The sequence below is a fragment of the Nyctereutes procyonoides genome, unplaced genomic scaffold, assembly GCF_905146905.1.
Source record: "Nyctereutes procyonoides isolate TBG_1078 unplaced genomic scaffold, NYPRO_anot_genome, whole genome shotgun sequence".
Classification (NCBI taxonomy): Eukaryota; Metazoa; Chordata; class Mammalia; order Carnivora; family Canidae; genus Nyctereutes; species Nyctereutes procyonoides.
This window is the reverse complement of record NW_026575120.1, coordinates 26,095,078-26,117,669: the sequence shown is the minus strand read 5'-3', so window position 1 is coordinate 26,117,669 and position 22,592 is coordinate 26,095,078. Positions and strand designations below refer to the sequence as shown.

General features: G+C 54.1%; 2 protein-coding genes across 2 annotated transcripts; both read right to left on the bottom strand.

Annotated features, from left to right (window-relative positions):
• Positions 1 to 346: 346 nt before the first annotated feature.
• IQCA1L (IQ motif containing with AAA domain 1 like) lies at positions 347 to 15,346 on the bottom strand. Its single transcript, XM_055334757.1, has 19 exons — positions 15,336 to 15,346; positions 14,484 to 14,811; positions 13,399 to 13,518; positions 12,894 to 13,079; positions 10,609 to 10,680; positions 8,938 to 9,140; positions 7,974 to 8,058; positions 7,392 to 7,511; positions 7,176 to 7,251; positions 6,632 to 6,738; positions 5,794 to 5,877; positions 5,633 to 5,691; positions 4,755 to 4,837; positions 4,476 to 4,583; positions 3,700 to 3,899; positions 3,207 to 3,293; positions 2,767 to 2,944; positions 2,208 to 2,446; positions 347 to 1,681 (listed from the first exon to the last, which is right to left on the bottom strand). Exons 1-19 carry the CDS (start codon positions 15,344 to 15,346, stop codon positions 1,577 to 1,579), a joined length of 2,451 nt encoding a protein of 816 aa, XP_055190732.1. The 3' UTR covers positions 347 to 1,576.
• A 2,306-nt stretch (positions 15,347 to 17,652) lies between these two features.
• On the bottom strand, positions 17,653 to 22,547 carry LOC129516007 (histone H2B type 2-K1). Its single transcript, XM_055335314.1, has 2 exons — positions 19,848 to 22,547; positions 17,653 to 17,912 (listed from the first exon to the last, which is right to left on the bottom strand). The coding sequence occupies exons 1-2, from the start codon at positions 19,977 to 19,979 to the stop codon at positions 17,676 to 17,678; spliced, it is 369 nt and encodes a 122-aa protein (XP_055191289.1). The 5' UTR covers positions 19,980 to 22,547; the 3' UTR covers positions 17,653 to 17,675.
• Between the last annotated feature and the right edge of the window lie 45 nt (positions 22,548 to 22,592).

Sequence of the window (22,592 nt, the reverse complement as noted above, 5' to 3'; positions counted from 1 at the left end):
TTCCAGGTGTTCTCTAGAAGATGGGCTTCTGCCTGGGGGATAGAGGGCTCAGCCCACAGGCAGCAATAGAAGCACCCAGTGCCCACTCTGGATGGTGACATCCCCATGCCCACCATGGGTGCCAACCCCCCGCCCACCTTAGGTGCTGCTCCCCCCTAGGTGCCTCTCCTCCCATCTCTCCCTGCCAAATTTAGAGGGGTCTCAGTTGGGGAATGAGAAGGAGGAAATGTTTCTGCCTATTCAGGTGCATTAGGATAAGGAGACTACTTTCTTTTTTTTTTTAAGATTGATTATTTATTTATTTATTTATTTATTTATTTATTTATTTATTATAGACACAGAGAGAGACACACACACAGGCAGAGGGAGAAGCAGGCTCCACGCCGGGAGCCCGACATGGGACTCGATCCCGGGACCCCAGGATCATGCCCCGGCCAAAGACAGGCGCCAAACCACTGAGCCACCCAGGGATCCCCAAGGAGACTACTTTCATTTGGGGAGATAAACAGGAAAATAGAGAGAAAGAGAACTTAAAACCCAGCCCTCTGGGCAGCCCGCAGGGGCTCTCATTGTCTCTCATTGGCCTCTGTGACCTGCAGAACACACCTTGACTTTATTCACACACTCTTTACACGGATGCTTCTGAGAGAACCCTGGGGCTCTCAGCCCTCAGTGGCATGACTGTCCCTTGCTCCCCAAGGTCTCCTTCGGCACCCCCAACCCTTCCCTCCTCAGCAAAGGGGACACACAGACGAACTTCCACTCAGAGGCAGGAGGCTGTGTCCCATCTGTCCCCTGAGGAACAGGCTCTGGGTCAGAGGAAGGAGAGCAAAGCCTGGGCAGGCAAGGTGGGGGGTAGGGGGGGTTTCAGCAAGATGTGGAGACCACTCAGAGAAGGCAGGTCCTCTGCCAAGGGCCCTTGTTCTGGCCACCCACCACACTCTCCCTAGAACCTTCCTCTACCTCACCCCGCTGCTCCCGAAGAGTCCTCACCCCCCACCCCGACACACTTCTGTAAGAATAACCAAACCCTAGAGTACCAGGGACCTCAAAGAGTGGCTGGTCCAACTCTCCTTGCTATACGGGTAAGGAAACTGAGGCCCGGAGACAGGAATGGTCTGTGCCAGGTCACACAGGGGGATAGTACCAAGGTGGGGCTCTCGCCAGGGTTTGCTGACTTCCAAACTTGCTTTTTCCTTTTTCCAGACTACTGTAGACCTTCCTTCTCCCTTCTCTTTTTCCTGCTCTCCTCCTTTTCTTATTTTTCTCTCTTAAAAATCCCAAGGAGGAAGAGAGTTGGGAAGCCGGAACGGGAGACGACCAGAGATGAAGGCACAGGTGGGGTCAGGGGACACAGATCAGTGGGCCCCAGGGAGAAGGCTGTGAGTGGGTGAAGATGGGTGGGAGAGGGAGGCTGGGCACCAGCAGGGGGCACAGAGCAGGGGTGGAAAGCACGGAGATGCACAGAGAGAGCTGCTTCCCGAGCTGCGTGGCCGTTTATGCCTCTGCCCCAGCCCTCCACCTGCGGGGCGCATCCCGGTCCTGCTGCCGAGCTTGGGCACTCTGGCCTCAACTATCACTTTCTTTTCTTCCTCTCCTTTGCCAGTTTGGCTTCCTCAACATCCTGGTCCTTGATGAATTTTACCTTCCTCTTGCCCAGTGGTGTCTTGAAGTACCAGTCCTGGTGGCAGAGGAGGAAAGGGGTAAGGGCATAGGCTCTAGCCCTGGGTTCTGCCTCCTGACCTTGCCCTCCCCTTTCCTCCTCTCTTCAGGGGCTCAGGCATCCCTGAGCCCTGGTTTCCCTCATTCCCCACCAAGTGTTCCAGGCCACGGAGTCGGCCATTGTTGGGGGAAAGCCCTCTCTCCAGGGCTCCTGTGGCCATCCTGCCAGTTGTGGGGCACTGGTGGGCACTGGCCGAGGTAGGGAATGTGGGTGTCAGCTGGTGCCAGGACCAACCACCCAAGGGCCCTTAATACACAGGCAGCACTTTCAGACTCCTGCCCTAGAAACCAGGTGAGCAGGGTCCTGCCCACAGGCCCTTCCCTGTGAGGTCTCTTCCCTTCCCAGCTGAACTCCATGGGGGAGCAGAGGGAGCAGTCTAAGGGGGACTGTGGGCCTGGGGCTCCAGAGGGCTGGCTCCCTGGTTAGTGCTGGACCATTACCCTCCTGCCTGGCTTCCCGACGGCCCCCACCCCCAAAGCTTCACCTTCAGGGACTCCTCCTCCTCCCTGTACATTGGCTCCAGCTTGGCCAGATGGCCCAGGAACTCTGAGGCCACCAGGGGCTGCTTGGACAACTGCAGGACCCGCCGCTCGGTCAGCACTGAGTGGATGGCTTGGAGAATGTGCCCGGGTGTGTAGCCATCGGACACCTTGGCCAGGGCGCTGATGTCTAGGTTCTGGGTCACCTGGACTCCCTGGGTCTCTATCATCTGCCTCCAGAGCACTGTAGGCATTGGGGGAGGACACAGGGCAGGGAGCAGTGGTGGGTGTCTCTGCCTATATCTGAAAGGAGCTCTGTGTCCATCAGTGCCTGCCCTCCCAGGAAGGAGAATCATCCTCTCCACTTAACACGAGGAAATGAGACTGAGGTCTTCCGTGGCCTGCCCGTGTCCATGAAGCCAGGCCTGGACCCAGGCCACCGGGCTGCTCGTCTAGCTGCCCTTCTTTGCCATGGAGGCAAGTTCTCCCAGCAGCAGTGAGGATGGAAAGAAGGGTGGTTCCCGGGTCCCTTGTCAGGCCTATCCTCATGTCACAGGGCCTCACCAAACCGAGAAGCATAGTCAGGCCGTGGCATGAAGAGGATTCGCTCGTAGGTCCGGCACAGCCCCTTCATCTCCGCCAGCTGTGGCTGGTCAGTCGTCCCTATCAGCATCACACGGTCTCCTGGGCTCAGCAGTCGCAGGGCCTTGGTGAGATCCTTCTTTATTCGCTTTGGGTCCATCTACTCTGGGGAGGGAGGATTGGTGGGGAGAGACATGGTGACTCAGATGAGCTTCTCAGAGCACATGCCCACACTCAGCCTTGAGCGGACACTAGGAGTTGGCCAGGGGGAGGCCAGTCCTTCTTTAACCACAGGGAAAAGGCAGTAGGAAGACAGGGAACTTGTCCAAGGCCACATGGTGGGTGAGGTTCGGAGTTGACTTCAACAAGCCCAGGACTGCTAGCCTTGCTCCTGGGTCATGCCACTACCCAGGCCCCCACACCTCCTTCTCTTCTTTGGGGACCCTCTTATAGAAATTCTTCTCAGCATTCCCAATCCAGATCACAGAGGGCTGTAAGAGTCGAGCCACCTGGACAGGTCAGAGAAGAAAGCCCTGATGTCTGATGTTCCTGGGCATGGGTTGCCTCTGTGTCTGGCCCAAGGGCAGGCCCTGGAGCTCTGTACCCCCTTTCCACCCCACCTGTCAGCCTGCGGCACCTCCATCACACCTCCACGTGAACCAAGTCCCCATCCTCCCTGGGGGGAAGCCTCATCTCTACCATGAAATAACCTCCTCTGCTCCCCACAGCCCCCTTCGTCCTCCATCACTAGGGCTTCCAGAATCCACAAGCTCCTAGCAGGGGTTGGTAGGGAGACCTCGCCAGCTCCTGCAGTCACACCAAATAGGCAGACGTGGGGGGTCTCCTAAGCATAAAGCCCTCCCTGCTCTGTGGTCGGCCTGAGAACTAGAAATGCCAGAGTTGGGGGAGCCAGACCTTAAAGACCATATGCACTATCATCTGCACCCCCATCTTGCCAGGATATTTGCCCTGCAGGTTGCTGGGTGACAGGTCAAACAGGTTGGCACCAGTTTCTGTGCACACGGCCTTGACCAACATCTTCTTCCCCATGCCAGAAGGGCCCACCAGGAGGATGGAGCGGATGAGGGGAGCCATGGCGTGTATATCAGGGGAGCCTGGGAGAGAGGAAACAAGGGCCAGAGGCAGGCAATAGGCCAGGAGGGGGCTGGGGTAGAAGCCTCTGTGGAAGGTGAGGCCAAAGGCCTGGGGATGGGTGGGATGAGGTTCAGATCCTGGCTGCAGTGTCTGAGCTCTCCCCAAGGCAAGCACACTGAGCTAGGCAGCCAAAAGGACTTCCTACGGCTGCCCAGGTACAATTAGGAAGAGCTACGTGCAGGGTCGGGAGGGAGCCTTCTACCCCCTTCCAAACCCCTTTCTGTTTTCTGCACCATCTCTTTCTATTTCTGGAAGGTCTTAGTCTTCTGGAAATGGGACAGACTATAGGATATCACTTGGGGTTGGGCTAGGGGCCGGAAAGGTGGACTCCTTGGTAGGTTAAGGGGTCAAATGACTTCAGAGTTGTGACCACAACCTGGGTGTGACCTCCAGCAGGGCCTGAGGAAGGCAGGAGGAGTCCAGCATGGTTCCACAGCACAGGGGACATGCCCACCTCAGCCACCCTGACATATACCCAGGCTCTCCCGAGAGCCACCTGCTATTGTTGGCTCTTCCCGCTCCCCAGGGCATCTCACCAAGCCGAAGGACTCCATACAGGGCCACATTCTGTCGTATGTCAAACAGGGAAGGCATAGGCAACTTGTTTGCCAAGTTCAGAGTGGATCCGAGATAGAGGAAGTCACCTGCGGGGGGGGGGGGGGGGATAGCCACCTGCTGAGTGGCATCCCCTGGGGCAGGGCCAGAGCCCCTTACAGAGAAGGCTCACTGCAGAGGGTAGTAGCCAGCCACGGGAGGGCCATGGCCAGGACACCACTCCTCGGCCTGGGACAGTAGGTGCTGGGGAGGCCTCTCACCAATGTAGTCTTTTAAGGTCACTGTCTCGCTCTTCCTTAGAAAGCCAAAGACAACGAGCTCTTCAAGCAGAGACTCCACGGACCTGCAGAGGACGACACAGAGGGGGCCCCAAGGACGAAGGGTAGTGGAGACAGAGATGAGTGGCATGGTGCTACAGGCTTGAGGAGAAGGTGGAAGGGGCCCTCCTGCTCCACATATTGAGGTCAAAAATATCATTAGTGCCGCTGGACAGCCAACATTAGAAGGTGCAGCACCAACCCACTGGCCCAGAAGGCAGTGTGCCCACAGCAGGTGCTCTGTGGGATGAGGGGGGTGTAAGGACCAGCACCCTCTGCCACACTCCCTCCATCAGTCTGCTCACGGCCCAAAGTTCCACCACCGGAAGCCCAGTCATTTGGGCGACATAGCACCCTCTCCCTAGAAATCACACTTAAGATGTACACACTCCTGGAAGGGATGGCATGAAAGCAGCTGGCATCAATGTGCTTGATGTCTTTGGGCAAGTGAGTGGACAGGGACCACTGACAAGTTCCTCAACAGCCCAGCGTAAAGCCCAGGGGGAGATGGCTCTGGTAGGGACAGAGTTGATTAAGGCAAAAGGCTGGAGGGAAGAACAGGAAGGAGGGAGCATTGAGGACAATCCTTACGCATCTTACTCTGCATCATCATTCTTAAAGCACTTTCTCAAGCTTCTATTTGGTCCTCACAGCTATCTTGTGAGTGTGGCAGAGAAGGCACTTGTTAATGAGGATAGGGAGTCAGAGAGTCTAGGGGACTGTCTCCAGGTCACACAGCAATAGAACCAGGAAAGGAAGTCGGATCTTTCCCAGACCAGGGCTTGCTCTACCACCCATGAAAAAGGTAGAAGGTCTGCTACCTGTCTGGGGTCAGATCTTTTTCCTTCTTCTTCTTCCCAGTTTTCTTCCCAGCCTTTTTCTGGTCGGAAACAAGCACATGGGCAATCGGGCAGTTGTCCTCTGTTCCTCGTCTCCCCCACTGTGTGCCCCTTCCTGTCCCGGCCTTAGCCCCTCATTTTGCCTTCGGAGGCTTCAAGGGTTTCCCCTCCTCCCTGTCCACAGCCAGGTACAGGTTCTTCAGCTCTTGACGCATCAGCTCATCAACCTGGGGGGACGCAGGGAGTGTGGTAGGGCAGCCAGGGGCTGGAGAGGACAGGTGGAGGGGTGAGGACTGGGGCAGGGGTGGACAGGAGGAGAGCAACCTCAGAGAAGAGCGAGACTAGCCCAGAGAAGGCAGTATGGGTGTCCACAGACAACCTTCCTAGACACTCTTCCAGAACCTGAAGCTTTGCATTTCTCCCCTCGCCCCTGCCCCTGCACCGGTCCACACCCAGTTCCCATTCCAGATCCTGCTCACCCTTGCCCCCACCTGGCACCAAGGAAGGGATAGGCTCCAGGATGGACTCAGTTGACTTTCAGTTCAAGCCCCAGACCCACCCTTTTGTTTCTGTGTGATGTGAGCAGTTGAGTAACATGTCAGCCTATTTTCTCACGTCAGGAAAATCAGGGCACCCACCTCAGGGTGCTGGAAAGGTCACATGATCGAATATTTCCAAGGTATGCCCTGCAGCCACATAGCAGGAGGTCCTTAAGAGCTGATGGGCATGATGGTGGGTGTGACCGCTCGGGCTCAGAGCCTGTCTGCACCCCAGGGAGAGAGGGACCAGAGAGCCACAGAGGAGGATGGGGATGGAGATGGATGGAGGTGGAGCTAGAAAAGGCAGCATGGAGGCAGCTACAAAGGAGGGGGCAGGCCAGGGGCCTGAGGATGGGAGGGAGGATGAGGGGAAGCAGCAGAGGCCCAGGCTGGGGGAGAGGAGGGAGGAGGGCTGCAGGGAGGCCCTGAGGCAGCTGCTCACCTGTATCCGGATCTCCTCCTCTACTTCCTTCCTCTTCTCCACCCTGAGTGCCTCGGGGTCAAAACTCTGAGTCGGGTGTATACTCTCATGCTGGTTCTTCCACATATCTAACCATGGACAGACAGACTGGGAAATGAAGTTCAGAGTCCCAGGACACACTCTCTCACACACACATACACACACACACAAACGTGTGTGCATAAGCTTACAAATACACACTCACACACACTTGGCCAGGGATCTGAGCCAGGCTGGTACCTCCATCCTCACAGGGCTGACTGGCGCTGCTTCTACCCAGACCCCAGAGGCCTGATCCCGAGGCCTGTTAGTACAGGATTCGGATCAAAGGCATAACTCCTCCCACCCAGGGAATCACACTCCACACTCTGTCTCCTTTTGGCAGTCTCCCCTCAGCCTACACATCCACACACCCACACTACCAACTCATGAGACACATAGCATGCTCCCCTTTCCCCAGGACCAAGGGTCACCCGAAGGCCCTCACAAGTCCTGGCTACTCTTCCCCAACCCCCTCCCTTCTTACTTATGTACTCTTCATGTCCGGCATTAATCACAGGTATAAATTTGGATGGCCATGCTTTCAGCATTGTGTCTGCTTCCTAGAATAGAAATATCCTTTGATCTTGACCCCCTCCCATGGTCTCTGACCCTTATTCTTCTCAGACCAGCCTCCCACCCAGAATCTCCTCAGACTCTGTCCCCCTGCCCACTTGGTCCGCATATCCAGGAGGTGTCTTACCCTCTTCCTACCCTTCTCTTTCTTCTGTTTCTTCTCTTTTTTCTCATTTTCTTTTTCCTTATTTTTCTCTTGGTTCTTTTTTTTGCTCTCCTGGGCCTGCACCTCCAGTTCCATTTTTACCTGTGACCAATGATGGAAGACATTTCAGAGAAGACCAGTGGGATTCTACAGGAGCAAAAGAAGCCAGGCCCGAGATGGGGGTAGACTAGGGTCACTAGCGAGGTCCAGATACCTCACAGGGGTCCAGGAAGAATGAAGTGTTCTTTTTTTTTTTTTTTTTTTTTTTTTTAGAATCAAGTGTTCTGATCAGAGCTGCTGCTCTTTCTTGGCCCATGGGGGTTTGGGGCCACAAAGAATCTCACCAGACATGCTTTCTCTCCCTGGCAGAAGTCTTCTCCAGACACAGGCACTCCCCTCCCCAGCAGGCTTGCTAGCTATATATATTTCCTCCAGCCACATCTGCTTCCACTGAGCTGATCTTTCCCCCCGATCCCACTGCCACCCTCAGTTTACGCTAACTATTGTCTATAAACTTAGACCCCCACCTACCACAAAAAGTCTCCTGTGCCCACTATAGGGTACCTGTTCTGGAGTCTTGTCTGCAAAGATCAGATAGGATCCACCTAAAGATTCATCTGGATAATCAGGGAACCGACCAGTAAGGGCACTAAGTAAACATAAAATGGTCAGAGAGATGAACAGGTGGATGGATGGATGGATGGATGGATGAGTGGATGGATGGATGGATGGATGGATGGATAGATAGATGGGTGGGTGGGTGGATGGTTAGATGGTTAGATGGATAGGTGGATGGGTGGATGGATGGGTGGATGGATGGATGGATGGATGAGTGGATGGATGGGTAGATAGATGGGTGGGTGGACGGATGGTTAGATGGGTGGATATATAGATGGATGGATGGGTAGACGGACTGATGGATGGATGGATGGATGGGTAGATAGATGGTTGAGTGGATAGATGGTTAGATGGATAGGTGGATGGGTTTGATGGATGGATGGATGGATGGATGGATGGATAGGTATATAGATGGGTGGATGGATGGTTAGATGGGTGGATAGGTAGATAGGTAGATGGATGGATGGGTAGACAGTGGATGGGATGAGTGGATGGACTGGTGGGTGGATGGGTAGGTGGATGGATGGGTAGAAGAGTGGGTGAATGGATGGATAGTTAAATAGAGGGAAGGATGAAGAAAGAAAAAGGACTATGGGGATGGAGGACAAGAGGGAAGGAACAGAGAATTACAAATTAGAAAGGAGAGGCTCCTCAGGGAGCACCCGTGGATGCTTTCCCCATCTGGCTTTGGCATTTCTCTTCCATCAGGGGAAATGAAAAGTCATGGGCAGAGGTGGTCCTATAGGTTGAGGGCTCCAGGTTTAAGTCAGGTGTGTAAGCAGTGAGTGAATGGGATGGGAGTGGATAGAGAGAAGGGCCCAGTCTGGAGCACAGGACAGGTGTGGGGACACTGTGGTGAGGAGAGAAAGAGGGGTTGAAGGTTGGGTCAGCTGAGGCTGGAGACACTGACTGGCACTCGATAAACCACTGTCGGATTTGCTCCTTCAATTTCTCCTTCATGTCAGGCCCCTCTGTCTCCCTGAGGACATCGTGGGTCTTCACCATTGCCACCTGGAACTCCTCCTCCTTCTCTATTTGGCGGAGCCTGCCGATATCTTCCCCCAGGCCGGCTTGATACATGACACGCAAATTCACCTGGTGAGCCGAGTGGAGCTGGCCCAGGGAAGGAGAGGCCGGAGGACTCAGGGCTGGAAGCAGGGAGCCTCAGGCACACACACCTGCCCCTCCTTCCACAGCACACACGCCTACGCGGAACGACAGGCATGGGCATGCCTGCATCAGGAGAAATTGTGTTTGGAGCCAAAACTCGCCTGTGTAAATTACTCTGATAATGAGTTTGCTAGATGCATCTGGGCTGGCCCCCCTGCCCGGTCCCCCCAGCACACCCTCCCCTGTAAGCCTCGGGCCCCAGCCCCCACCCACACCCCCGCCCCAGCGGCCTGTGTTGGCAGCCGCTCTCGCAGCCACTTTCCCGCCTCATTGGCTCCCAAATGTATTTTAAATATCACTCTGCGCAGAGACAATTACTGAAAACGCTGAGCTCACACTGTTGATGGGCCCGGGTGGCCAGGCTCATTCCTCACCCACCACCATGCCATGCCTCCCCTCAGATCCCCCCCAAGGCCCGACCCTGGCCTCCCTCTGCCTGTTCTTGCCTCCTGGGGGTCCAGCTCTCCAAACCCCCCAGGTCTGACCTCTGCTCCAGTCCCTCCTTCCTTCTGAAGCCCTCAGGCCTCCTGGAATGGAGCCACCTCAGCCTTTGCCTCTGGTCCCTCTGCTGTCCCAGCCGGCTTTTCCCAACTCCCCCTATCAGGAGGCCTTCACAGGCTCAGCCCACTGCCAAGCTCCCTTTCAGGGATCACAATCCTCACCCCCACCATGGCTTCCTTTCGCTAAGTTGGCAGAGACTAGCCAGATGTAAGATCCATCAGAGAGGTAGGGATGGATGTCATTCAGTGGGATCACCCCACCTGCACATGTGCTGGAGATCCCCTCTTACCCCGCACACTCCCCTGCCGGCACACCCATGCTCACAGGTAAAACTTAGCCCTATGCCCAGCATAGCGGAGGAGAAGCCAATCTGGGCCCCTCAGAGCAAGTGGGGAGACTGTGGCCTGAAACACTGCTGTGAAAGGGATATGCCCCCATCCCACCTTGGCCCCGGGGTTCTCCCAGAGGCTGTAAGAGCCCTGCAAGGGGGTGGCAGTTCCTACTAGCCTTGTGGCCTCCTTCCTCTGCTAGGCACACACGCTCAGCCTCTCCTTCCAGCCCAGGGCATGAACATGAGGTCCAGGAGGCTCTGTGCTACTATCCTGCATCCCGCCCCACATGTAAGATCCTTCTGAGGGTTTTACAGAGGGTAGAAAGGGACGGGGCTTGGTGGTAGCTTTCTGGTCCTTCCCTCTCCTTCTCAAATCCTGAAGGATCTCTTAACCAAGGTTCCCTGGCCTGAGCCCCTCCACCTGCACCAAGCACAATCCTGAGTGGAGGGAGGCATTGGCAGTGAGGGGCTGTCCAGGGTGTCACTCTGAGGTGGGGGTACAGGGACAAAAAAGAGGGATGGAGACCCCATGCACTAGCCCACCCTGAGCCCTGCCTGGGGCCAGGCAGGGGACCTTACCATGCCAATGAACTCCATCTCTGTCCACCGATCATGCTGAGTACGCTTCCTCTGCAAGTAACCCTTCCACACCTGGGGAAACATGTGGGCCCAGGCACTCCCCACACTGCATTTCTGCAGGGATGCAGTCCATGGGATCAGCCCCAGGGAGAAGCACCCACCACTTGCAAGGAAAGGCCTGGCCAGGGGAGCTTTGGGGTGGGAAGCGGGGGAGGAGTGCTGAGGGGGATACCTCCCATGGCAGTTCGTGGGCAAGTGGCTTCCTGAGCAGGAGCAGCCTAGAACACAGTGGGGTGGGTAGGCACCCATACGGTACAGCTCCAAGGCTTTGCTCCCTCCAGGCCCCTAGGAATTCCTTCCTTCCCATCCTCACCCTCTAATCTGCTGTATCTTTTCAGAGTTCAAATACCACCTTCTTCAAGAAGCACTCCCACTCTCACTTCTCAGAATCCCCACAGCATTTGGAATACACATCTGATTCCCTCCCCCCCACCCCACCTGGGCACATAGATATGGGTGCTGTAAGGACCTTGGAGCTCCCCTGATAAATTCCTACCTTTTCGACCCAAGGAAACCGAGGCTGGAGATAGGACATGGCCTCTCTCAGGTCTAAGAGCCCATTAGGGCAGGGCTGAGACAGGGCCAGGTTTCCTGACTCCCTGCGCAGCGCTCTTCTCCCAGGCCTCCAGCCGCTCTCAGCCCCCGTGGACAGCCCAGTACTAGTGGGGTGGAGGTAGGGGTGGGGCATGGGCAGGGGGAGGGGGAGGCAGTGCCAGGGCCTGGCCCGGTGGGTTCTCTTCCATCACAGAGCCTCAGTGTGCAGTCTCTGTGTCTGCTGTGTTTCCACATTCTCGATGTCTGGCAACAGGGAAAAAAACCTGCTCTGGCTTTTAGGGGAGAAGTGGGGCTCTCTCTTTGGGGCTGACTTTCCTTCTGGAAGGGCTTGCTTTATAGCACGCCCTGTGGGCAGGGCCTCCTCCTCATCCGTGGGCCAGTCCAACATTGGTACAGTCACCCAGATGCAGGGGACTCAGATTGCATGCTCTCTGTACTGTTAGAAATATAAAAATCTATCCTTCTTGAGATGCAGTTTGTTAATTGTTTGGTTTGCTTTTGGGCTTTGGTGGAAAGGAGTTCTAAGTTTCCTCCCTCGGGCTAGCAAACAGTTCCAGAAGCACTGAGGCTGGAGAAAGAAGCTGGGAGAGACTAAAAGATCAGTCCTAGGCCTGCTTCTGGAAGGAAAAGGTGGCAAAGAGATGTCCTGCAACAGGGCAGGGCAGTGGACCTCAGAAGCTATTATGCTGCAGGAGCAAAGGGTTCCCTTTCTGCATTAGAATTTTCCGAAGGCCCTTCTGGTCTCCTTAAGGTGGTAACCACCACCCAACAGAGTAGGCCTGTGTCAGCAGGACTCAGAGATGAGAGAGGCCACATACCCACACATGGGTGCATAGCAAGGGCCGAGAAGAGGTACGGAATGGCGGAATGGCCGTCCAGAGCAGAGGAGAGGTGTGACCACCCGGATGGTAAGAAGGCACAGGGAAACCTAGGGATGGGGTTGGGTTTTCAGCAGTGGTGGGGGCGGTGAGGGATGTGATTACACTATTTCTATGGTAAAGGGTGACCCAGCTGGCACAGACCTTGAGGACATCTGGATCACATCAGTTCTCAAACTCTGTTCCATTCATCATGATTCCTTTTACTGCAGCTGCCAGGACTCTCAGACTCCGTTTTAGTGACTCATCTTTAACAGTCTTATGAATTTTTAGAATGATCATCTACTCTGTTCTGCAACCTTATTATGGATCTTTCTCCCCTAATTTTTTTTAATTTTTTTTAATTTATTCATGATAGTCACACAGAGAGAGAGAGAGAGAGAGAGAGAGGCAGAGACACAGGCAGAGGGAGAAGCAGACTCCATGCACCGGGATCCCGACGTGGGATTCGATCCCGGGTCTCCAGGATCGCGCCCTGGGCCAAAGGCAGGTGCTAAACTGCTGCGCCACCCAGAGATCCCCTTTCTCCCCTAATTTTAATGCTGCTTCTGTTTCTGGGGCTTTTATGATATCCCACTTCAAGTCCTTTTGGGGATAGAGATGTAGAATAAATAATAAATAAGCAAGACACAGGGTTATTAACTGATTAGGCCCCCAGTTTAGGATCTAGTTATGGGGCAACAGAATCCAAGCACCTTCCCCTCTGTCCTCAATTGCTGAGCTAGGCAGTCTTCTGGAAGGAAGGAAGAGGTGACTCAACCCTGACCTTCCTCCTGGGTGCTGGGGGATTACCTTCTGTATGATGATAGCTGCTTGGTCCTGACTGAACCTGTGCCAACCTTCCTCTCGAATCTTCCGATCCCGCTCTTCCTCTTTCCGAATCTCTCGCATGAAGGTGGCTCGGAGCCGGCCTTGCCTGGCCCTCTCAGCCCTTTGCAGCAGGATTATGGCCTTGGTCCGGTGCATTTCTGGAAAACTCTGGCCACAGCAGGTACAAAGGGGCAGAAGATGAAAGAGGGCTTGTTTCCAGGCTAGCCGCTGGGAGACCATCCACCAAAGGACATGCTAGGTACGTGGTCCTCCTAGAGCATCTACATGCCCAAGTCCTGTCCTCTATCGTGGTGTCAGAAAGTTTCAAGGAGTACGAGACCATCCTTGAAGCAGGCTAGGGATTACCCAAAGAGCCCCCTAAGGTGGGTGTAGGGCAGGGCAAGTCCTCTCTGTGTCCTGGAAGATGGCATCTCTGTTCTGGGAGGGGTGTATGAGAGGAATCTGGGAGGGTGTCTCCTTGACTTACCGTCTTGGAGGTCACTGGTCCCATTCTGGACAGGATCTCTGCCAGCATCAGCCCTCGCTCCTTCAGAATGGTGGACTGCTCCAGCAGGAAGTATTTGGGGATTGGAACCTCCAGGTCTGCCTTTGGGGCAATATGGGGAAAGAGGGTCAGGACTCAAGATCCAAGCCATCTGGCTGATTTCTCAGCTCTCACACAGACCCTGGTGATGCTCTTTCCTTCATCCTAGAGCCCTGGGGTGGGAGATTTATGGGTTATTGGCAGATTCCCCCTAAGATCATCCCTCTATTCCCCTGCCCCACCATGTAACAGGAGTTGAATTCTGGAGGATCATGATATGTAATGGGCAGTGGTTCTGATCCTGACCCTGCATCAGCATCAACTGGAGAGCTCTTAAAATGCAGACTCCTAGGTGCTTCCCAGAATGGCGGGGTCTGGAGAACTTGTTTTTGTTAGTTTGTTTTTTCAAGTTCATAGCTGAGTTTGATGCAGCTGGTCTGGAAACCTGGAGACTGCTTCAGATGTGGAGCAGTGAACCATGCCCTTGGGGCAGGCTGGAGGCCTGTGCAGAAGCTCTGTTTTGGAGCTGACCAGGGCATTTGCATCACGGAGGGGCTTGTTAAAATGCAGAAGCAGATTCCTGGGTTGGACCTGTGGTCCAGAGAGTCTGCGTTTCCAAGAAAGTCCTAGGTGGTCCTGGTGTTGCTGGTCCTAGAACCACACTTTATGAAGCAAACCTCTAGGGGACTGTCTTCACCAATGCCCTGTGGTTGGTGGGTATTCCCAGCCCCTGGGGGCCTCCAGCCTGACTCCTGGGCCACTCCTTCAACTACTTGTTCACACCTCCTCTTCCTGAAACCCTTCTCCCAAATCAAACCCCATCCATCCCCTGATCTGCCGGGTCCCCCATCCCTGGCAGAGGTCCCAAGGCCAGGGCTGCCCTCCAGCTTCTCTGGCCCTCCGGCCCCAGGTGCTGGAGGCGTGGCTCCGTGTTAGTGTTGGGTGGAGGGAGGTAAAGGCCACCACCTCGCTCCGCCCCCCGCTGGAGTGGGCGGTGCGGGGCAGGGGTGGGTGGGTGGGGCTCCTACCGGGGTAAGCTTGAGGTCCTGCAGCACGTGGTCCAGGCAGTGGTATTCGCTCAAGTCGGTGCGCACCAGGTCGTCCTTCAGCTCCAGCACGCGGCCCGCCACGCCATCCAGCAGGCGCCGCAGCAGCCTCCGCTTTTGCGGGTGCACCATCTGGTCGTAGAGGGTGTCGAACCGGCGCAGCAGCCCCAGGTAGTACAAGTAGAGCGATGACAGCCTGTAATGGAAGGACTGGCGCTCCCTGTCGGGCACCGGTTCGAGCAGGGGCAGCTCTTGGTCCAGCAGCTCTTGCAGGGTCACATGGGAGGAATCCCAGAGGCGTTGGTAAGCTCTGCGGGGTGGGGGGAGGAGGCCTGGGGTGATTGGAGCCTCAGCCTGGAAGGGTGGGGGACTGCTGAGCCTTCCGAGGACCGTGAACCTGGGGTTCCAAAAGTGTACGCTAAGGGAGATTGGGATCACTGGGAGGAGGGCATCCACAGATTAGCAAGGAGGATGAAGGATGGGCATGGCCTTTTAGGGCTCCCTGTGAGGAAAGGGCCTCTTGGAGTCCATAATCGGTCCTCCAGGGAGAGGGTGCAGCCCACGGATGCTACAGTAGTCTAGAATGCTGAGTGGGAAGTAGGGGTGAGGTGTGAGTGTGGAGAAGACTGATTCTGGAATAAGTAGTCCAAGGAAAGACTGAAGACGGCAAGCGTACCACAGGCTAGACTAGCAGCTGTGTGGACGTCTGAGGCTTAGCCAGGGCTGCCCCAGCATCCCTTCTGCCCCTCCCCTGCTCCAGCCTGACAGGACCAGGGAGGCACTTTATCCTTTGTTCTCCCGGCCCTGGGGGCTTCAGCCCTGCTTCTCACTCACTGCTCAGACATGCTGCCCACTTCGCACACTTCCCTTGGTGAGCTGGTCATGCAATCCACAGACACTGTGACTCCACCTTGACTCCACCCCCCAAAGCCAGAACAGCCCAGTTTTAAGAGTTCTGTCCCATTGTCCCAATGTTCTAAGGCTGTGAGGGGAGGGGGCAGCAGGTACAGGACTGGGGACACTTAACCTTGGAGGATGTTCCCATAGCAAGCCTCGGAAGGCAAGGGCAGAGTATGGGGTCAGTTGTGGCTTCTTTGCTTTTGAGGATCAAATAAAAGAGTGGTTGCTATTTGAAGTCACCCTGTGAGCTATGAGGCTCTGAGTGGATGTAAGTTCTAAAGGCATTCATTTCTCCAGCTGCATTTCTCAACATTCCTTAATGCAGAGCCAGCCTTCTTGGCTCTTACTGATGACTGTCCTGGAGGAGGTGTGGTGTGAGGGGGACAGGGCACTGGAGTTGGGGTCGGAAGGTCGGGGTTCAGGCTGCAAAGTCACAACTTTCCCTTGAGATAAGCGCAAGCATGCCTGTTTCCCTGGGGTCTGATCACACTTTATGTGATTCACGTAAACCATGCAGTGTAAAGAATGACCTTAGAGCAGTGGATGGGATCCAGTGGTCTTTGGGGCTCATTCTGAGCCATCTGTGGGTTACTCCATCATGATTAATGGGCTCAGGAGACCAATCTTTGGACAATACAAAACATCGCAGCAGCACCTGACTGGTCAGCTGGGGATGATCTTTTTGATTCCATGTTAAGCAAGGACGTATAAGACACAGGGCAAAGGAAAGGGAGAGAAAGGTGAGAGCAGCAAAGAGGAGCCAGAGATGACGAATTCTGTGGTTTTCGTGTGTGTGCAAACTACCAGAGATCTTGTCAAAAATGTAGATTCTAATTCCCCTGATCTGGGATCCCTGGGTGGCTCAGAGGTTTGGCGCCTGCCTTCAACCCAGGGCATGATCCTGGAGTCCCGGGATCGAGTCCCGCATCGGGTTCCCTGCATGGAGCCTGCTTCTCCCCCTGCCTGTGTCTCTGCCTCTCTTTTTGTGTCTCTCATGAATAAATAAATAAATAAATAAAGTCTTTTAAAAAATACATTAAAAAAATAATTTCCCCGATCTGAGTTGGGTCTCTTGGGTCACACCTTAGCAAGGTATGAAACACAGTGGGAGTGGGGAAGAGCCAAGGCTCAGGGGCCAGATCCACTGGGCCCTCCCCTTTCTAGCTGTGGGACTACAATGTGGGTGATTGGTTCTCCTCCCATGGCATCTCCAGGTTAGGCTTGGCCTACGAGAAAAAGCCATGTGTAGCATACAGGACTGCATCCAAATGCCAGCCACCACCACAGTGAGCCTATTCAGTACATGAAGTCGAAGGGGACAAGTTCCATCTGTCCAGTTGCAAAGGGAAGATAAAGGACTTTGGGCTTGTTCACTGAATGCAACCACTTCAGCCCATCCCCTCACAGCTTAGGAGAGACTCTGTGAGTCATACATCCACAGGATAGAGCAGAGGCCGAATGAGAGAGAAAAAGCAAGTGTGATCAGATGTTAAGTGGTGAATCTAGGCGAAGGATATACAAGTGGTCATTGTACTTTCTTGCATTTTTTCCTGTGGGTTTGAGATTTTTTTCAACATAAAGTTTGGGAAGGAAAAAAAAAAAGTTTGGGAAGGGATGCCTGGGTGGCTCCCCAGTTGAGTGTCTACCTTTAGTTCAGCTCATGGTCCCCGAGTCCCGGGATCAAGTCCCACATTGGCCTCCCTGCGAGGAGCCCATTTCTCCCTCTGCCTCTCTGTTTCTCATGAATAAGTAAATAAAATCTTTTTTAAAAATTAAAAAAAAATTAAAAGTTTGGGAAAAAGAAGAGTCTCAAATATTCCTAATTGTTCTGAACTTAGGAAGGAGAAAACATTAGAGGAAAATAAAAACATCCGATAGATCCCAGATTATTGAGAAGCCTTCCATTTTGTATCTTGTAGGGTAAGATCCATGTAGCCCCCGTGCCCAACACAGGACAAAAATGGTATTTTGCCAGGAATGGCATCACAAAACTATGGCCTGAAAGAGTTAACACACAGCTGATCAGGGATTTTAATCCTGATCCCAAGTCCTACAAGAGCTCGTTACCAGTCAGAACTTTGCACATTTACAAAGCACTGTTACAGGTTGCTCGTGGGGCACACTCAGAAGGCAGTATTTAAAAAGTATGAATAAGTACGATTCTACCCCGTAGCCCTAAAAAGTGTCGATACCCTTGCCCCCCATCAACCTCCCCTTTTCAAATCACCACAGCACATGGGAGCAGCTCACTCTTTATTAATGGAAGGCCCTGGGTCACTTGGAGCTGGTGTACTTGGTGACGGCCTTGGTGCCCTCAGATACAGCATGCTTGGCCAGCTCTCCGGGCAGCAGCAGACGCACCGCTGTCTGGACCTCCCGGGATGTCAGTGTGGTCCGGCCCGAGTACTGGGCCAGCCGGGCAGCCTCGCCAGCCAGCCGTTCAAACACATCGTTCACAAATGAGTTCATGATGCTCATGGCCTTGGAAGAGATGCCGATGTCCGGGTGCACCTAGAGAAGCAGCAGGACCACTCTGTTAATGAGGTGGCTCTGTCCGGTGCGGCAAGCCCCAGCTCTAAGTTCTGGCCTGCAGGAGGCTGCAGGGCTGCCTCAGCAGCCTCTTTCTAGAGGCCAAGACACAGAAATAGGGATTGGGTTTTTTTATTACTACATCCAGGTTAGAAGTTGTTTCCAACTGTAAACAGTGATGCTTTTAAGTTCCTTGTATGAGCACATGTAAGCATCGATCTTTGATTTTGTTTTTCTCATCTAGTGTATTTGGACAGCATTACTCCTAGAAAGGGACTCCGAGGGGTGAGGTTCCCGGAGGTGGGACTGCCACTGGGTCCAAGGGTTTATGCACTTAACCTGGCAGATTATTACCAAATTATTGTCCGGAGGACACACTCCTAGGACACAATCTCAGCACCAGACTGGGAGTCAGAACACCTGGGATCTGTGGCGGTACAGTGAATCACTGAATGAATTCAAATAAGGCACTTTCCCCTGGGCCTGGTGACAATCCTAACATGTCAGTGGGCAGATGTGAAGTGTTTCCCCAGGAAGTGTTTCCCCGTGAAGTGGGAGAGGAAACTGCCAATGACACACATCAAGCCAGTGGTGGAGACAGAAGGAGAACTCGGGCTCTCCCCACAGCCTCTGGTTGTCACTGCCAGCAAGGGATCTGAGCCTACACCCCTTGTGCTGTCATCACATCTTTTTCTCTTGGGGTCCCGGGGTGTTAAGTTTCACAGTCCATGCGGAACTCGCTCAGCAGCATTCTGTTGCCAGGCTGACCCAGGGCCAACCCTCCCCTCCCAAGTTTTGTGCCTCAAGGTTAGGCTAAGCTGCTCCTCCCACCCCACCCCATCCCACATGCTTCTGGACACTGGAGCCTGTCCCCTGCTGCTCCCTTTGGGTCAGTCCACAACAGTGCTGGTCCTGCCCCCACAAGAGCGTTCCTAGAGACCCAGGTTGTCAGGTCACTGGCACTGGTGATGGGATTCAGACCAGAGAGAGGCTCCATGTGTAAGGATCTACTCTAACAAAAAGATAAAGCTCAGGCCAGGGGGCAGACTCAGGCCACACAACATAGCTGTTCTGCTGGCCCCTGGCCCTGGTTCTGCTGAGTGGGGTAGACGCTTTGAGGTCAGAGTGCCGTGTGTCCTTGACACACTGTTGTTGGGTACCTGAATGCCTGAAAATATTTGGCAGTGTGCAAGTGCTGGGAGTAGGTACTTCTCGTGGGTGCTCTGGTAGGCTGCATGAGCAGAGAGCACCCACAGCACCTGTGGGTCAAGAGGTGGGACAAGCAGGCGGTACGTATGGGAGGGGCCACTTGATTGAGGGAGGGGGGGTCCCTGCCCTCTGCTGCTACCAGGTCATGTGACTCAGCAATGCATGGAGCCTCTAGGGATCCTAGGTCCATCTGTAGAGTCGACCAATCCCCTTGCCCCTCAGTGACTGAGTAGCTGTGTGGCTGGAAGGCCTTCCCCGTCTTCAGCTCATGCGCATTGCTCCCTGCTCTGGCCGCTAGCAACCAGTACCTCTCATTTGTACCATAATGTGTTGGGCATCCAATCACCCTTCAGCCCCACACTTTCTTGTGGTCTTCCCTTTTAATTACAGCCCACCTAATGTTCCATATAATCATTTGGTCTGTTCAAAGCCCTGTAAACTTCTGGACCGTGGTGGCGGGCTTTAAATGCCTCCTGCACTTCACAGGTGCACAACATCTGTGAGAGGGAGTAGGGACCTCTGAGATCAAGTGCAACCACCTCAAGAGGGACACAGTGTGCCTGAGGCCACACACCGCAAGGCCAGGAGCATATAGAGTATGACTTTCTGTCCAGTGCCTTTTCAAGGCTCTTTGGCCAGTACACTACAGACACACGCACACACACACACACGCATACCTGTGCACACACGTTACCTCCCCACTCTCACCTGCTTTAGCACCTTGTAGATATACATCGAGTAGGTTTCCTTGCGCCGGCTACGCTTTTTGGACTTCTTATCGCCAGAACCACGGCCCCTGCGGCCCCCGGACTGCGGCTGCTGCCCATGCTCAGCGCCCATCCTCCTGCTCCTCCTAACAGCTGCCTCCTGCTCCTTGGGGTACTTTTATGGAGTCAGCTGCCCACCAGGTGGGACTGGGGGCCAGCACCTGGGATGGAGGGGGTGGGAGAGGAGGGAGGAGCTTGGCCCATCTTTATCCAGAACATGCTCTGGGTTCATCTTCCAAGAGATTAATGGCTTCCACCTCTCCCCTGAGTGCTTTCCTGTCTCTGAATGAGAAGCCCTCCCCAGGCCTCTCCCCAATGTGATCATCACCCAGCGTATTACACACTCGGGAAAGTTCACATTCCACCAAACCACACCACGAGGTCACTCTGCACCCACTGTGCTCAGCATGACTTGAAATGCAGGGGAGCGTCAGGAGGAACACAAGGCACCCTACGCCCTACCCACAGAGCCCTACAATATGGCTGAAGAGGCCAGACTGGCTCATGTGAAAGAGCAGAGCGGAGGGGGCATAGGGGCAGAGAGTTCAGAAAAGAAACACTGGTGAGGGCTATAGTAGCCAGAGAGGGCTTCACGGAAGGAGTAGTGACTTGACACCGATCTTGTAGGAGGCGTACAGTTTAACCTGGGAGAATTTGTGTGAAAAGCAGAGTGGAGTAGAGCGAGGCTTGGATGGAAGGCAGAAGTGGAGCAGACCGGGGGCCTAGACCAGACGTAGGCGGCAGGAATCCACGGGCTGGGAGGGGTGTGGGCAGCCTGGGGGAGCCTGTGCAGAGACACTGGATGCTCTCCAGAAGAGTCGGTGACGTGGGCTCCCCGTGCGAGTTCGCTGGAAGGAAGAGGCAGCTGTTCGACAGAGTAGTTCTCACTTTGCACCTATGTGTGAATGGTATTTCAGGTTCTTAAGTGCTGTGATTAAGGAAACCTAGAGCAACATGAGAAGTATGGGCGGGGGGCACGGTGGGAGAAGAGGGTTTTCCCAATCAAGAAGAGGTGGGCTGAAGTGAAGATAAGCATCACCTGCCAGGTGGGGGCAGGAGGGAGGGGGGAACCGCAAGCCTGAGCAACCAACACCTCAGTAACCTCAGCTTTTCACCCACTTCCTGACATCTGGCTGTGTCTTACGTGCTCAGGTTCAGGAGGACTAGGAGGGAATTCGTAATCCAAAATAAAACACTGCTAATTTTAGGCCTTTGTAGAAACATATATATAGTGGTTCCTGAAGCATTCTTAAAAGTTTTTGAAATTGGCTTTTTTCGGGAAGGGGGCAACAAGCTGAACAGCCGACTTTAATTCCTCCAGTTCAGGAGCCTTCGCACCTCATGTAATCTACCCTAGAGACCCTGAGGGATTTTAAAGGGAATTGGTACTGACATAGCCAGGATTTCCCTTGGCTAAAGTAGCAGGAGTGCTCATCTCTGTTCCCATCACCCCTGCAGCTCATTCTCCAGGCCATTCTCCCTGCTACCTAAGTCTCTGGATGCTCAGAGCAGAGTTAGGCACATAAGGCACAGAGCAACAAAGCCAGGTCCCTTGGGGTCGCAGGGCAGGAGACGGATGGAGCCTCACTCCTGCCTTGGCTGCCTAGGCCTCAGCTGTAGCTTCTTGCCTCATGTTCCCTCTCACCGTTCCGTCCGCCCAGGGAAGCTCCTGGACTTCAGCGCCATCTGAGGTCCTGTTCATCTTTCAAGTTAGAGCACCTATCCGGCCTTTCTGGAAACTTCCCCCCCTTTGACTCCTTCTGTGTATCCTAACAAGTCACAATTGAGCATCTGATTTATGCCCCGTCGTGTTCTCTCATCATTGTTGGCTTCCCCTTAGATCGTGAGCCCCTGGGGGGTTTAGACACCATCTGGGACTGTTTTTTGTTTTACACAGTCTTAAATGTACTGTAATGAGCACTAAAAAATCATGGCTGTGTATGTTTCCCCACAGGGACGGCTGCTGAGGTGGTGTGATGAATCCACGTCAGTACGGATGGCCATCGGTGTGCCTGGTGGACAAAGGTTGCAAGCTATAGTCAAGTTCAGATGGACCATGCAGAGCCCTGGCTGGGAAGTAAATTAGATTATGCTAACAAAAATTAAGGCTGTGGACAGACTACAAAACTCCCTGTACCCACCCGACAACAGTGGTTCACAAACCTCAGTGTGAAAATGCAGACTCCTGGCCATTTCTGTGTCTCTCCCACCCCACCAAATGGAACCAATAGGTCCTGGCCTGGGAATCTGGATCTTAACAAGCACTACCCTCTCCAAGTGTTGTGGTGAAGGTTGCAGCAGGGGAGCTTCACACAACTCTGAAAACATGTCCTACAAGAGTGGTTCTTAAACCTCAGCCCCCAGACAAGCAGCATCAGCAGCATCTGAAAACTTGTTAGAAATTTTTTGATTCCTGTTCTCACCCCCGACCTACTGAACCAGAAACCCTGAAGGCAAGACCCAGTGATTGGTAATCTAATGAGTCTCCCAGGTGATTCTGATCTGTGTGGTGAGGCAATAGCCTAAGACAGGGCACAATTCCAAATCAAATCAAAAGGAAGGAGAGCTATTCCAGCTCAAGACTAGTCTACAGTCTGCATCCATCCTACCAACTTCCACCCAAGCTCTTGCTGAGGGGAAGTGTGTTGGCACAGCAGGGAGGAGGGGAGTGAAGGGCCCAGCGACC

What these genes read in the sequence shown, in the direction of transcription:
- LOC129516007 (XM_055335314.1), bottom strand. Translation starts at nt 19,979, where the DNA reads ATGGGCGCTGAGCATGGGCAGCAGCCGCAGTCCGGGGGCCGCAGGGGC. An exon ending in TCTACAAGGTGCTAAAGCAG is followed by an intron (nt 17,913 to 19,847) that starts GTGAGAGTGGGG and finishes CTGCTTCTCTAG; the next exon opens with GTGCACCCGGACATCGGCAT.
- IQCA1L (XM_055334757.1), bottom strand. An exon ending in CAGCTATCATCATACAGAAG is followed by an intron (nt 10,681 to 12,893) that starts GTAATCCCCCAG and finishes ATGTTTCCCCAG; the next exon opens with GTGTGGAAGGGTTACTTGCA. An exon ending in AGATGGAGTTCATTGGCATG is followed by an intron (nt 9,141 to 10,608) that starts GTAAGGTCCCCT and finishes TCCCTGGGCCAG; the next exon opens with CTCCACTCGGCTCACCAGGT.